The sequence below is a fragment of the Myotis davidii genome, unplaced genomic scaffold (assembly GCF_000327345.1).
Source record: "Myotis davidii unplaced genomic scaffold, ASM32734v1 scaffold139, whole genome shotgun sequence".
NCBI classification, from domain to species: domain Eukaryota; kingdom Metazoa; phylum Chordata; class Mammalia; order Chiroptera; family Vespertilionidae; genus Myotis; species Myotis davidii.
Window position 1 is genome coordinate 789740 of NW_006290686.1, and position 13531 is coordinate 803270.

The 13531-nt window shown below is 37.9% G+C and overlaps 1 protein-coding gene across 1 annotated transcript in view; it reads left to right on the plus strand.

The window, feature by feature from the left end:
- The window catches only part of ACER3 (alkaline ceramidase 3), a 61987-nt gene that overhangs the window by 26725 nt on the left and 21731 nt on the right, over positions 1–13531 (plus strand). The window contains exons 3-5 of the mRNA XM_006763838.2: positions 4641–4693; positions 8423–8475; positions 11659–11740. Coding sequence (XP_006763901.1) covers positions 4641–4693; positions 8423–8475; positions 11659–11740 — 188 coding nt within the window. The remainder of the gene's footprint in view (positions 1–4640; positions 4694–8422; positions 8476–11658; positions 11741–13531) is intronic.

The window sequence follows — 13531 nt, forward strand, 5'->3', positions numbered from 1 at the left end:
GGTGTACAGCACAGTGGTCAATCACATACCTCACAAAATGTTCCCCCCCATACCTTCAGCACCCATCACAGAGTGATTTCAACCCTATTGACTATACTCCCCATACTGTACCCCACATCTCTGTGACTATTTTGTAACTACCAATTTGTATTTCTTAATTCCTTCACCTCTTTCACCCAGTGCCCCAAACCCTCTGCCCTCTGGCATCTACCAGTCCACTCTCTGTGTCTCTGAGTTCATTTCAATTTTGTTTGTTCGCTTATTTTGTTCTTTAGATAGCATATATTAGTGAAATCATATGATATTTGTCTTTGACTGACTTATTTCATTGAACATAATGCCCTACAGGTCCATCCATGCTGTCACAAATGGTAAAATTTTCATTTTTTATGGCCAAGTAATATTCCATTTTATATACTGTATGTACCACAGCTTTTTATCCACTCATCTATTGATGGATACTTAGGTTTATTCCATATCTTGGCTATCTATCTATATTATAAAAACCCAGTGGCCCTAACACCGTAATGACCAAAGACCTGTGATGTGGGCGGGGCTGCGTGCATGGTTGGGCGGGGCTGCAAGCACAGTGAGACCATGTGGGTGGGCAGGGCCACGCGATTTCGCAGGTGCTGGACTTCTAGTTGTAAATAATGCTGCAATGGCCCTAACTGGTTTGGCTCAGTGGATAGAGCATCGGCCTGCAGACTGAAGGGTCCCAGGTTCGATTCCGGTCAAGGGCATGTACCTTGGTTGCGGGCACATCCTCAGTAGGGAGGTGTGCAGGAGGCAGCTGATTGATGTTTCTCTCCCATCGATGTTTCTAACTCTCTATCCCTCTCCCCTCCACTCTGTAAAAAATCAATAAAATATATTTTTAAAAAATAATAATTCTGCAATGAACATAGGGGTAATTCTTTTGAATTAGTGTTTCATGTTTCTTTGGATGAATACCAAGAAGTGGAATCGCTGGGTCATAAGGCAGTTTCATTTTTAATTTTTTGAGGAGCCTTCATACTGTTTTTCCATATGGCTGAACCAATTTGTATTACCACCAACAGTGCATGAGGGTTCCTTTTCTCTACATCCTCACCAACACCTGTCATTTGTGGATTGATTGATAATAGCCATTCTGATAGGTGTAAGACGGTGTCTCATTGTGGTTTTAATTTGTGTTTCTCTGACAATTAGTGACTTTGAGCATCTTTTCATATGTTTATTGGCCATCTGCATGCCTCTTTGGGGAAGTGTTTATTCAGGTCCTCTGTCCATTTTTTAATTGGATTTCTTGTTTGTTATTTAGTAGTATGAGTTCTTTATAAATTTTGGATATTAACCTCTTACCAGATGTATCATTGGTGAATATCTTCTTCCTTTCAATAAGTTGTCTTTTCATTTTGTTGATGGTTGCCTTTGCCATGCAAAATCTTTTTTAAAATCTTCACCTGAGGATATGTTTTTTACTGATTCTAGAGAGAGAGAGAAAAGGAGAGGGAGAAATAGCATCGATGTGAGAGAAAAATATCAATCAGTTGTCTTCCATACCCGCCCCGATGGGATATTGAACCCACAGCCTGAGTATGTGCCTTGACCAGGAATTGAACCAGTGACCCATCGGTGCTCAGGAAGACACTCTAACCAACTGAGCTACACCAGCCAGGACTGTGCAAAAACTTTGTAGTTTCATGTAGTCCCATTTGTTTATTTTTTTCATTTATTTCCCTTACCCAAGGAGTTATAGCTGAAATATATTGCTAAAAATAATGTTAGATATTTTAATGCCTATGTTTTCTTCTAGGAGTTTTATGGTTTTGAGTATTACATTTAAGTCTTTAACCCATTTTGAAGTTTATTTTTGCATATGGCGTAAGAAGGTGATCTAGTTTCGTTTTCTTGCATGTATCTGTCCAATTTTCTGAGCACCAATTATTGAATAGAGTGTCTTTACTCTAGTCTTCCCTTATACTTACTTTTTAAAAAAATGTTTTTATTAATTTTTAGAGAGAGAGGAAGAGAGAGGGAGAGAGAGAGAGAGAGAGAAACACCGATTGGCTGCCTCCTGCACACACCCTACCAGGAATCAAGTCTGCAACTGGGGAATGTGCCCTGATGGGGAATCAAACCGGAGACCTCTTGGTTCATGGGTCGATGCTCAACCACTGAGCCATACTAGCCAGGCTCCTCCTTATACTTTAAATCATCTCTAAATTATAGACAGACCTCAAAGATACTGTGGGGTTGGTTCCAGACCACCGCAATAAAGCAAGTATCATAATAAAGCAAGTCACATGAATTTTTTGGTTTCTCAGTACATTATATAAAAGTTATGTTTATACTGCACTGTATGTATTAAGTGTGCAATAGCATTATGTCTAAGAAAAAACAATGTACATTAATTTAAAAATATTTAATTGCTAAAATAAATGCTAACCATCATCTGAACCTTCGGTGAGTTGTAATCTTTGCTGGTAGAAGGTGTTAACCTTCAATTTGTAAAAAGAAAACACAGTGTCTGTGGAGGGCAATAAAGTGAAATACAAGAAAGTGAGGTCTATCTGTACCTGAATATTCACAACAGCATTATTCATAATAACCAAATGTGGGAAAGTCCTAAATGTCTGTCTTAAGCAGCTCAGGCTATCATAACAAAATACCATAGACTAGGTGGCTTGAATAACAGACATTTATTTCTCACAGTTCTGGAGGCTGGAAAGTCCAAGATTAAGGTGCTGGTCTGTTCAGTTCCTGTTGAGATCCCTCTTCTTAGCTTGCAGATGAACACCTTCTCCCTGTATCTCCACATGGCCTATATATTTTTTTAACATGGCCTATTTTTGTTGCATCCAGGTGGAGAGAGAGCAAGGTCCTGTCTCTTCCTCTTATAATGATATTAATTCTATCATGGGGACCCACCTTCATGACCTCATCTAAACCTACTTACCTCCCAAAGGATTCATCCCCAAACACTATCATGTTGGGGGTTAGGGCTTCAACAAATGAATTTGGGGGTACACAAGCATGTAATTTATAACAATGTCAATAAGCTGACGAATGGATAAATACAATGTACTATGTCTATACAATGGACTACTATCTATATACATATGAAAGCCTAAGTGACCGAATGACCAAACCATTGGTCGACTGGTCGGTATGACATGCACTGACCACCACGGGGCAGATGCTCAATGAAGGAGCTGCCCCCTGGTGATCAGTGCGCTCCCACAGCGGGAGCACCGCTCAGCTGATCAACGGGCACCAGATGCAGGGCTCACGGCTTATGAGCACCGCTATGGCGGCGCCAGCCTCTCCCAATTGGGACTGACTGGGTGCGAGCATAGCAGGCATAGCAGGGTGGGATGAGCAGGAGCAGCAGGCGGCATTGGACTGCCGGCGTCCACCTGATCCCCGCAGGCCCTGCCGAGGGACCCCAGTGGTGCATGAATCTGTGCACTGGGCCTCTAGTTCACTCATAAAAGGAATGAGTTAATGATACATGCTGTAACATGAGTGAACCTTGGAAATATGCTAATTGAAAGAAAGCAAACAGAAAAGACTATAAATTATGTGATTCCTTCCATTTATATAAAGAGTACAGAACAGGCAAATCTGTAGAGAGAGAAAATAAATTAATGGTTGTCTGGGGCATAGTTGTATAATCTTTGACAATTATTTTATATAGGGCATCACCTTTGAATATGGGATTCTAATTATAGTTCTACTTAGTCTTTCTTGGATTAAAAACAACAAATTTTAAAACTCTAAAATGAAAGCAGTTTATTTAAAATAGAGGCACTTGGAAAGAACTTTGAGAAATGAATACAGAATCTTTAGATTTTTATTATTTTTCCTAATGTGTAACAGATACCTTACCCACACCTAATTCGACAGCAATTTTTATTAGCAACTAAATTTTGTTTTAAGCATTTAAAATAGTTTTTGTAGAAACAGCAGCTCTCTTTTGGCAGTCATAGTTTTGATAACTAAATACAGTGGCATTAACAAGTTTGGGAATAAACATAACTGACTGGCTGTTAGTAAGCATACATTTCAGCTATTTGGATCGGATGTGCAAGGAAGTACTAAAGAGTAACTAAACAGCTATGCCATTAAAGCTTACCCTGAGGATCAGGTAATATATTTTATAGATAGAACCGAGAATATTGATTATATTTGTAAATCGTGTACTGGAGGGAATTTACTGTATTTTTTTTCCTATACCAAAATTTTATTAATTATAGACCTTATGCAGAGTCTGCTATGTCCTGTCACAAGATTTCATAAACTTTGCTCTTCTTAAAACTCAGTGCCTTGAGCCCAGCTGGTGTGGCTAAGTGGTTGTGCATTGACCTATGAACCAGGAGGTCATGATTCCATTCTGATTCCTGGTCAGGGCCACGCCTAGGTTGTGGGCTTGATCCCCAGTAGCGGGCGTGCAGGAGGCAGTTGATCAATGATTCTCTCTCATCATTGATGTTTCTATCTCTCTCTCCCTCTCCCTTCCTCTCTGAAATCAATAAAAATATATTTGTTAAAACATACACTCAGTGCTTTGAAATGTCTTATTGCCTTCTTAAGTCACTCTGGCCACTTCCAAAGGATGTAATGCTAATTGTTTTGTTTGTTTGTTTTAATTTCAGTGGTAGGAATGGGATCCTGGTGCTTCCACATGACTCTGAAATATGAAATGCAGGTCAGTAATGACAAAATTGACTAAATGCTTGTTTCTTCTAATCCAGAAACACTTCAAATTTGAGAAAAGAGCATGTTACTAGAAGATAGTTGAAACAAGAGACTTGGGAAGGGGTGGAAATTGAGATTAGTAATCTCTGGAGTTTTTACTTAAGGCCAAAGTATCCAGATGCACTAAGTGAAGTAAAGAGGCAAGCAAATAAGTTGTCCATGACAAGTGAAGATTATAACTTTTTGGTTCTTAGGTTGATGCTCAACCACTGAGCCATGACAGCCAGGCTAGATTATAACTTTTTAACCACCTTTGTGTAGGTATGTACAATTTTAGAGTAGAGTCCCAGGGGGACATCTAAAAAAGACATAATCAGTTCGTCAAAATAATATAGTTTTGTTCTTAGATGCCTGCATTTTCTCATGTCTCTCTCTTACAGAGTTCATTTGAATAATCTGGTCCCTCTCACTAGCAAGGTTTTAGAGCTATGCAAGGATTTTTATTTACTGCCTTTGCTCTAAGGAGGCCATATACCTAGTCCTCAATCTTTTGACCTCTTTTTTCTCCATCACTAACCCAGATAGTCTAGAACAGCACTGTCCAGTAGAAATACAATGTGAGCTACATAAGTAATTTAAAATTTTTGAGGGGGCACAGTAATAAAAACCACATTTAAAAATAAGTGAAATTAGCCCTAACCGGTTTGGCTCAGTGGATAGAGCGTCGGCCTGCGGACTGGAGGGTCCCAGGTTCGATTCCGGTCAGGGGCACGTGCCTTGGTTGCAGGCACATCCCCAGTGGCAGGGGGTGGGGCTGGAGGCGGCTGATCGGTGTTTCTCTCTCATCGATGTTTTTGGTTCTCTATCCCTCTCCCTTCCTCTCTGTAAAAAATCAACAAAATATATTTTAAAAAAATAAAAATAAGTGAAATTAATTTTAATATATTTTATTTTACCCAATATCTCCAAAGTATTACTTCAACCTGTAATTAATATTAAAATGCTTCACATCTTGAAATCAGATATATATTTCATGCTTGCAGTAGATCTTCACTTAGATTAGGTTTCTTTTTAGTGCTCAGTAGCCACATAAAATAAAGCTAGTGGCTACTGTATTGGAGAGTGTTAATTCTAGAAGGATCTGTATATACAACAGTCTATAAATTATAACTGCATTAAATGTATAACACATATTTATAAGAAAGTGTCATGTGTGCTATACATGCCATGCTTGAGTTGGAGAATATACAGATTATGAGACACTGGTCTGACCTAATCAAGCATAGAAAACATTTCTTAACACTTTCTAGCTCAGAAAACATGATATAATATTAAAACTATTTTTAATAAAGTATAAATTATTTATGGTAAGATGATATAGCTTGGAAAGGATCTATAAAAATTAAAGACATTCAAACTATCTAATTTGAGGACATTTTCATCACCCCAAAGAGAAACCCATTAGCAGTCACTCCATACTACTCCTGCCACCTAGCCCCTGACAACCATGGATTTGCCTATTCTGAATATTTCATTGCAATGAATTATACAATAGGTAACCTTTTGTGTCTGTCTTCTTTTAGATAGGCCAAATAATATTCCATTGTCTGGATATATCACATTTTGCTTATCTGTTTATCTATTAATGGGTATTTGTGTTATTTCCATTTTTGGGCTTTCGTGCATAATGTTGCTATGAACATTCATGTACAGGTTTTTGTGGATATATGTTTTTAATTCTCCTGCATATATACTTAGCAGTAGAATTGCTGGGTCACTGGTAACCCTATGCTTAACCTTTTGAGGAGCTGCCAGATTGTTTTTCAAAGTGGCCGCACCATTTTACATTCCCACCAGCCATTTCTTCATATCCTTGCTATTGCTCGTCCTTTTGATTATATCCATTCATGGGTGTGAAGTGGTATCTCACTGTGGTTTTAGTTTGCATTTCCTTAATGACTAATGATGTTGAGCATCTTTTCATGTGCTTATTGATTATCCATGTATCTTCTTAAGAGAAATATCTATTCAGATCCTTTACTCATTTCTAAATAGGGTTATTTGCTTATTTTCATTGAATTGTAAGAGTTCTTTATCTGTTCTAGATACTAGACCCTTATCAAATATATGGTTTGCGAACATTTGCTTCCATTATGTTGGGTGTTTTTTTCATTTTCTTAATAGCATTCTTTAAAGCAAAAAAGTTTTTAGTTTTGCTGAAGCCCATTTTACCTATTTATCGTATATGTATATGTATATATATATGTATATGTATATATAGAGAAACAACTAGATGAATGTGCTGAGATAAAATATCAGGCAAGACTAAGCATTTGAGTGAGGGGAAGGATAGGCTCCCCTACTATGTGTTGATCATATTGTGACAAGAATATTGCATTCAATTCTGAGGACTAACCTAGCATGTGTTCAAATGAAAGGCACCAGAATGGTGAAAGAACTAAAAACCTGAGGGGAAAGAACTGGGAATAAAATCATGTGCTGATTAACATAGGAATATGGTCAGAAATGTGTCATTAGACAATTTCATTGGTGTGCAAGCATCATAGAGTGTACTTACTAGTATACAAACCTAGATGGTATTGTCTACAACTGAAATTGTATGTGCTGCCGAAACTGGTTTGGCTCAGTGGATAGAGCGTTGGCCTGCGGACTGAAAGGTCCCAGGTTCGATTCCGGTCAAGGGCATGTACCTGGGTTGCGGGCACATCCCCAGTAGGAGATGTGCAGGAGGCAGCTGATCGATGTTTCTCTCTCATTGATGTTTCTAACTCTCTATCTCTCTCCCTTCTTCTCTGTAAAAAATCAATAAAATATATTTAAAAAAAAAAGAAATTGTATGTGCTATACTTTTATACATCTGGCAGTGCAATAGGTTTGTTTACAAACCTATTGTTTGTTATCAACATCATCACAAACATGTGAGTAATGTATGCACTAAGACATTACTTTGGCTACAATATCACTAGATCTCAAGCCTGTTCACTTACATCTATTCCCAATTCTGCTACCTTAATCCAAGTAGCAATTTTCCTTAGCCTGGACCGCTGTAACCTCTTGGCTAGACCTCCCATGTCTATGCTTTCTTTCTTCAGAATATTCTCCATACCGGATTGGTTTTAGGACAGGTTTAAGTATTAGCAATAACCTATCTAACACTCAGCTTAGTGTCTCACTTGTAATATAATATATAATAGCTATAATCATTATTATTATTATTATTATTATTGTTGTTGCTAATAACATTATCTTTCAGAGGCATAGGTTACTTAGATTAACTAAATGACTTTCCCAACCATTAATACCTCTTCTTATGTATATTAGTGAACATTTTATCCATCTTAAGTGCTATAGAAAAGGGCAGAAATGCAAAAGAATACTGATAGGACCCATAGACCTCTAGATGGTGAGCATCGTACTTTCTTGGAAATGTGATACTATAGTTTGTGAGTACCAAATGATCTGAGCTGCCCAGTGCATCCTGCATTCTACTTAGCTTTGTACATTAGGACAGATAGATGGATGGTTAGGTTTGATTATTCAAAAACAATAAATTAAAATAAACACACTCCGGGTAGATTAGATAATGATAAATATATAAAAGAATTAATAAAAGATATTAGATAATGAGGTGACCATTTTAATCATGAAATTTTACTTTATTTGCATAATTGCAACTCTACAGTATTGACATCCTATTATCTGTCTTTGTTTCTTATAGCTATTGGATGAACTCCCAATGATTTACAGCAGTTGTATATTTGTGTACTGCATGTAAGTATTTAAGTTTAAAATTTAGTTATTTGATATATTTTAAAATTCACATTGGCCTTAGAGTGAATTGAGTTATATAACTAACTCAGTTAATATCACTGAGAGATTATAATAGTGTAAAAGATTATAATATTTGTGATCTTGATGTAAAGTATAATCTCTGGTAAGTTAAAATAATGTTGTTTATTAATTTTTGTGATATCAATACCTGTAGCCAATTTAGGTAGACTATTACTTAAATTTGACATAACTTATATAATTTGCCTTTCCTTGAGTTATAAATGTATACATGTTTAGGTAAAGATTTTATGTATTATGCCATAAAAATAATTTTTATCTATTTTGTACCTGTAATTGTTCTAGAGATACCAGATCATCACTCATCTCTAATTATCACAGTTGTGCAAGATAAATGCATATGGTCCCTATGTTATAGATGATGAAGTGAAGCACAGAAAGGTTTAGTAACTTGTCCAAGGATGTGTTGACGTAAGAAATGTCCAAGTCTGTAGAAAGTTTTTATAAGAGTTTGAGCCAAAACTGAGGACAGTTGCTGGGAAGCAAGATCTCAAATGCTATAGAGAATGACAGTTTTGCAGTTTCTTTTATGCATTTGGAATTAAGGAGGGAACTAAAGAGGATTACAGGAAAGTGGGAGAAAGCAAGGCAGGAATTGGATAGTTAAGATAATGTGCTTTCTTAAAAGTGGTTAGGCTTATTTCAAAGGTGTGTTAACCTAGATGCACAGAAACAATGGACAGGCTTAAGACAAAGAAAAAGCCTTTACTAAAAGGTTATATGCCTGGGGCGTTACTACCCACCATGACCTGACCACTTAGGAGTTTATGATCAAATCATCTGGGAAGGTACTTTCCATAGAGCCCCCTGTTTGTCCACAGATATAAAGCAGAATTTATGCTTAGGTGACTTACCTAAGGTCATGTAGTTAGTAAGTGTCAGAGTTGGAAATTGAACTACAAGTTTAATAACCTTGTTACTGGAAAGGGGACCTGTCCCTGAGCAGGTCTGCCTAGGGCTCACCAGTAGTGTGTGGGTTCTTGACTTCGTGCAGGAAAAATTTCACAACACGAGTCCAGGTGAATTTTAGAGGACATTTACTAAAACGGGACAGTGAGATAAGGGCTGGTGAAATGAGCCGAGGCTGGTCTGCTTTGGCTCACTAAGAAGTCAGAAAAAGGGGGCCTGGGTGTCATGTTCAAGGGATTTGCCCAGGATGAACTGCCACTGCCCAGTGTTGCCCTGGTTGCAAGCTTTGTGGGTTCCCTGCAACTTAGGAGATGCATGCTTGTGGGGAAAGAATGGGATGGGGGAGGCGTGGGCATGTTCCTGGGAGGAAGAGCATGTGCTGGGACCTTGGTTTTGAGGGATTTTAAAGGCTGGGTGAATGGGGGGATCTCAGTAGGATATTCATCAGCTTTATGCTGATGTACCAAAATGAGATTTATTCTCTTAATTTCATCTGTTCTTGGGTGTGGTTAGCAAATGGCACTAATTGGAATTCTGCTGTCTCCCTGAGTAGGGTGATTTAAGCCAGCAGTCGCCAACCACTGGTGGTCCATGAGGTCCGAAAGGTTGGCAACCGCTGATTTAAGCTATTTACCTTCTAGTTGGGAAGGAGAAGTTCAAACCATTTGCTCTTAAATGTCCTTGATTTAGGGAATATGGGATTTACTAGGTGGCTACAAACTGCTTGGCATCTAGATTTTCTAAATGGCTGTAAATTGCTCTTTAACTATCTCAGTTTCCTATTCCACTCATCCTGGCTTTATAGCCTGTTTCAACCTTACCTTCTAAATATATGTTCTGTTCCCCAGCACTAATGCTTAACATGTGTCTGAGCCCCTGAGCCCTTTATGTGATGGTTGGCTGATTCTTCTCAATATGGTTATCATTGCTAGCTCAAGAATATCTTCTAAAGGTATGCAAAATTCAGAACAGTTTAAAAACATATTATTTTAAAAGTTCTGAAATTTTTTTCTGTAAAGGGCCAGACAGTAACTATTTTTGGCTTTGTGTGCCTGTAGTCTGTTGCACCCCTTCAACTTTGCTGTTGCAGCATGGAAGATATGTAAACAAATGGATGTGACTATGTTCCAGTAAAATTTTATTTACAAAAAAAACCCCCAAAAACAAACAAAAAAAAAACAGTCTTAGGCTGAGAAATTGCCCTGATGTAGAAAAATACTTTCAGATGAGCTCTTTTTACTAAGTCATCAAGTTCCAGAATTTAAAGACAAAAGAAATCTTATAATCATCTGGGCCACCACCTTTCTTTGCAGAGAAGGAAATAGGAGGTGAGTCCAATTCCCACAGCCAATTGATTAGTGAACTGAGAGAAGTCTTCTGCTGTTTGTATTAAAACATGGGTTCAAAGGTTGGATACTTAACTGATGGTCATGTATTTGTTTATATTTCCTTACTTACTGAATATTTCCTCTGTCAGATACTATCCTAGTGACTAGATATATGGAAAAAAGGTTTTATCCCAGCACACAAGGAATTCACAGTCTGGTTGGGAGACAGATAAGTAAAAAGATGATAATATAGTGATATTTTCTATAATACTATGTTATTCCTGGATCATTAGTTGAAAGATATACTCAAGCTAGTTTGAGTTAAGAGAGATTTATTTATTGTAAGGACATGAGGAAATTGTGTGGGACCCGACATCAGGAGGCAGAGCCTTATTAAACTGGAAGGACAGCTTCTCTCTCTCCCTCCCTCTTTTCTCCATTCCTTCCTCTCAACATGGCTTCAAGTCTTTATGTCTGCTTTATTTTCCCCTCCCTGCAGACCAGTTCTCTGCTCATTCATCTACTTGTTCATTCAGTTTGACTGCCCTGTTGTCAACATCAGACTTGGAATCCCTATGGCTTTATACTTTGACTCTCCACACTTGACTGATTCGGTCTCTAGCTTCCAAACACCAAATTTTCAGGGGTGAGCCTCTCATTGGTCCAGTTTAAATAAGGTGCCTACTCCAGTTCCCCCAACCTCTTGGAGGCTGTAGACAGTCCAAGTCTCTGAGATGAGAGTATGGATGGGAAGAAATGATGGGCATCACTAGACCCAAAGAATGTGTGTAAGTGGTCCAACAGCATTCTATTTCTTTTTCTAGTTATATACTCTAAAACAATTTTTCTTTTTCTCTCTGTTTTTAAGGTTTGAATGTTTCAAGACCAAGAACTCAGTAAACTACCATCTGCTTTTTACCTTAGTTCTATTCAGTTTAATAGTAACCATCGTAAGTCATATTTTGTTTCTAACAGATTAAGTATGTGAACTAGCCTTTTCTGGGGTTTGGCACATTTTGCTTCCAGTGTTTGGTTCATGCTGTTCAAATTGAAATGTTTCTAGAGAAAACTCACAGTTACTGCTTCTTTGTTTCCCATTTAGGTGTTATTTCTCAACAAAAAGTTGAAACAACTTTTTAAAACGCTGGTTTTAAAAAATGGGGGAAAATCAAAAGGTTAATATTTAGTAGAAACGGGGGAAAGCGAACTTCTTTTTATGGATGGATATATTGTCTCCTTTTTGTTAAAAAAAACAAGAGAGAGATTTGCTCTGCTCTGTTGAGTCTAATATGACTATTTTTTAACCTTTTCCTAATAAGTTGAGATAGCTGGTCCCTTCCGAGCCTACCTAAGTGTCTTTTTTCCTCAAGTGAATTGAATTTAGATAACTCATTTCAACTAACTGTTATTGCAAACCTATCATATCAGGCAGTAGAAAATATAAAGATGACTGCGAGCAGTTGCTTTGCTTGAGGAGTACATTCTAATACAGAAGTTAAACGCGTAAATGAAGAATTGCTTCAAAAGATAATAATTACAATAACAGAGGTAAAAACTAGTCATACAAGGATGAGATGAAGGAGTATCAATGAAGATTTCTAGAGTGGGTCAAGGAAAGCTCCATAGAAAAGGAGCTGAGTTTTAACTAATGAGTAGGAGTTCACCAGGCTTTTGGGCAAGAGTGTGGTGAAGCATTTCTAATAGACTATTACACTGTTCATAGGCATAGAACCATGTGTACATGGACTGTGAGGTGAGTGGAAGGTGAGTGGTTGCTGAACAGAGAAAGGATCAGAAAAGGCTTCAAGAAAGAGGTATAGTTTGAACTGATGAGTATTTGCCAGCAGGGGAGGATTTCTGAACAAAGTGAAGAGCAGCCATGTTTAAAGATACAGAAGCAAGAAACCAGCATATTTGGGGAAGCACTGTCCTTTCTGGAGCCTAGAATAAAAAAGAAACAAGAGGAAAGCACTGAAGCCAATCAGAAAGTCAGGGGTGAGATCGTGGAAGGCTTTGAAATTTGGACTTTGTCTTGTAAGTGATGGGAGTCATTTCAAGGTTACTATTTAAATTTTGATTCTCTCTACCACGTCATTTTAAAGGTGTATTCCTATAATGCAGCAAGTGCAAGCTAAATCTTGAATAGGCATTGAATTTAACCACCCATATGACAATGGAGCCTAAAACTAGAGTTTGTGTAACTGGGAAGACATCTGGGCAAGTGACTTAGAAGTTTTGGGAAGCAGAAACACAAGAAATTTGTTTTATTATTCCTCACCCAAGGATATTTTTCCACTAATTTTTACAAAGTAGAAGAAAGGTGGCAGGGGAGGGGGGACAGAGAGAAACATCGAAGTGAGAGAGACACATGGTTTGGTTGCCTCCCGCATGCATCCTTACCAGGATTGGTGATCAAGCCTGCAACCAAAGTATATGCCCTTGTTCAGAATCAAACCCAAGACCCTTCAGTCCATGGGCTGATGCTCTATCCACTGAGCCAAACTGGCTGGGGCAGAGATTTTTTTTTTAATGTTTTCACTTTTTGAGCACCTACAATGCTAGACACTTTTATGCCCTTTTTAAAAGATAATTTATTGGTTCTTAGAGAGGGAGAGAGAAACTTCAATGTGAGAGCAGGATATTTTTTTAATATGTTTTTTATTGATTAAGATATTACATATGTGTCCTTATCCCCACGTTACCCCCTACACCCCCCCCCTCATGCCCTCACCCCCCCCCCG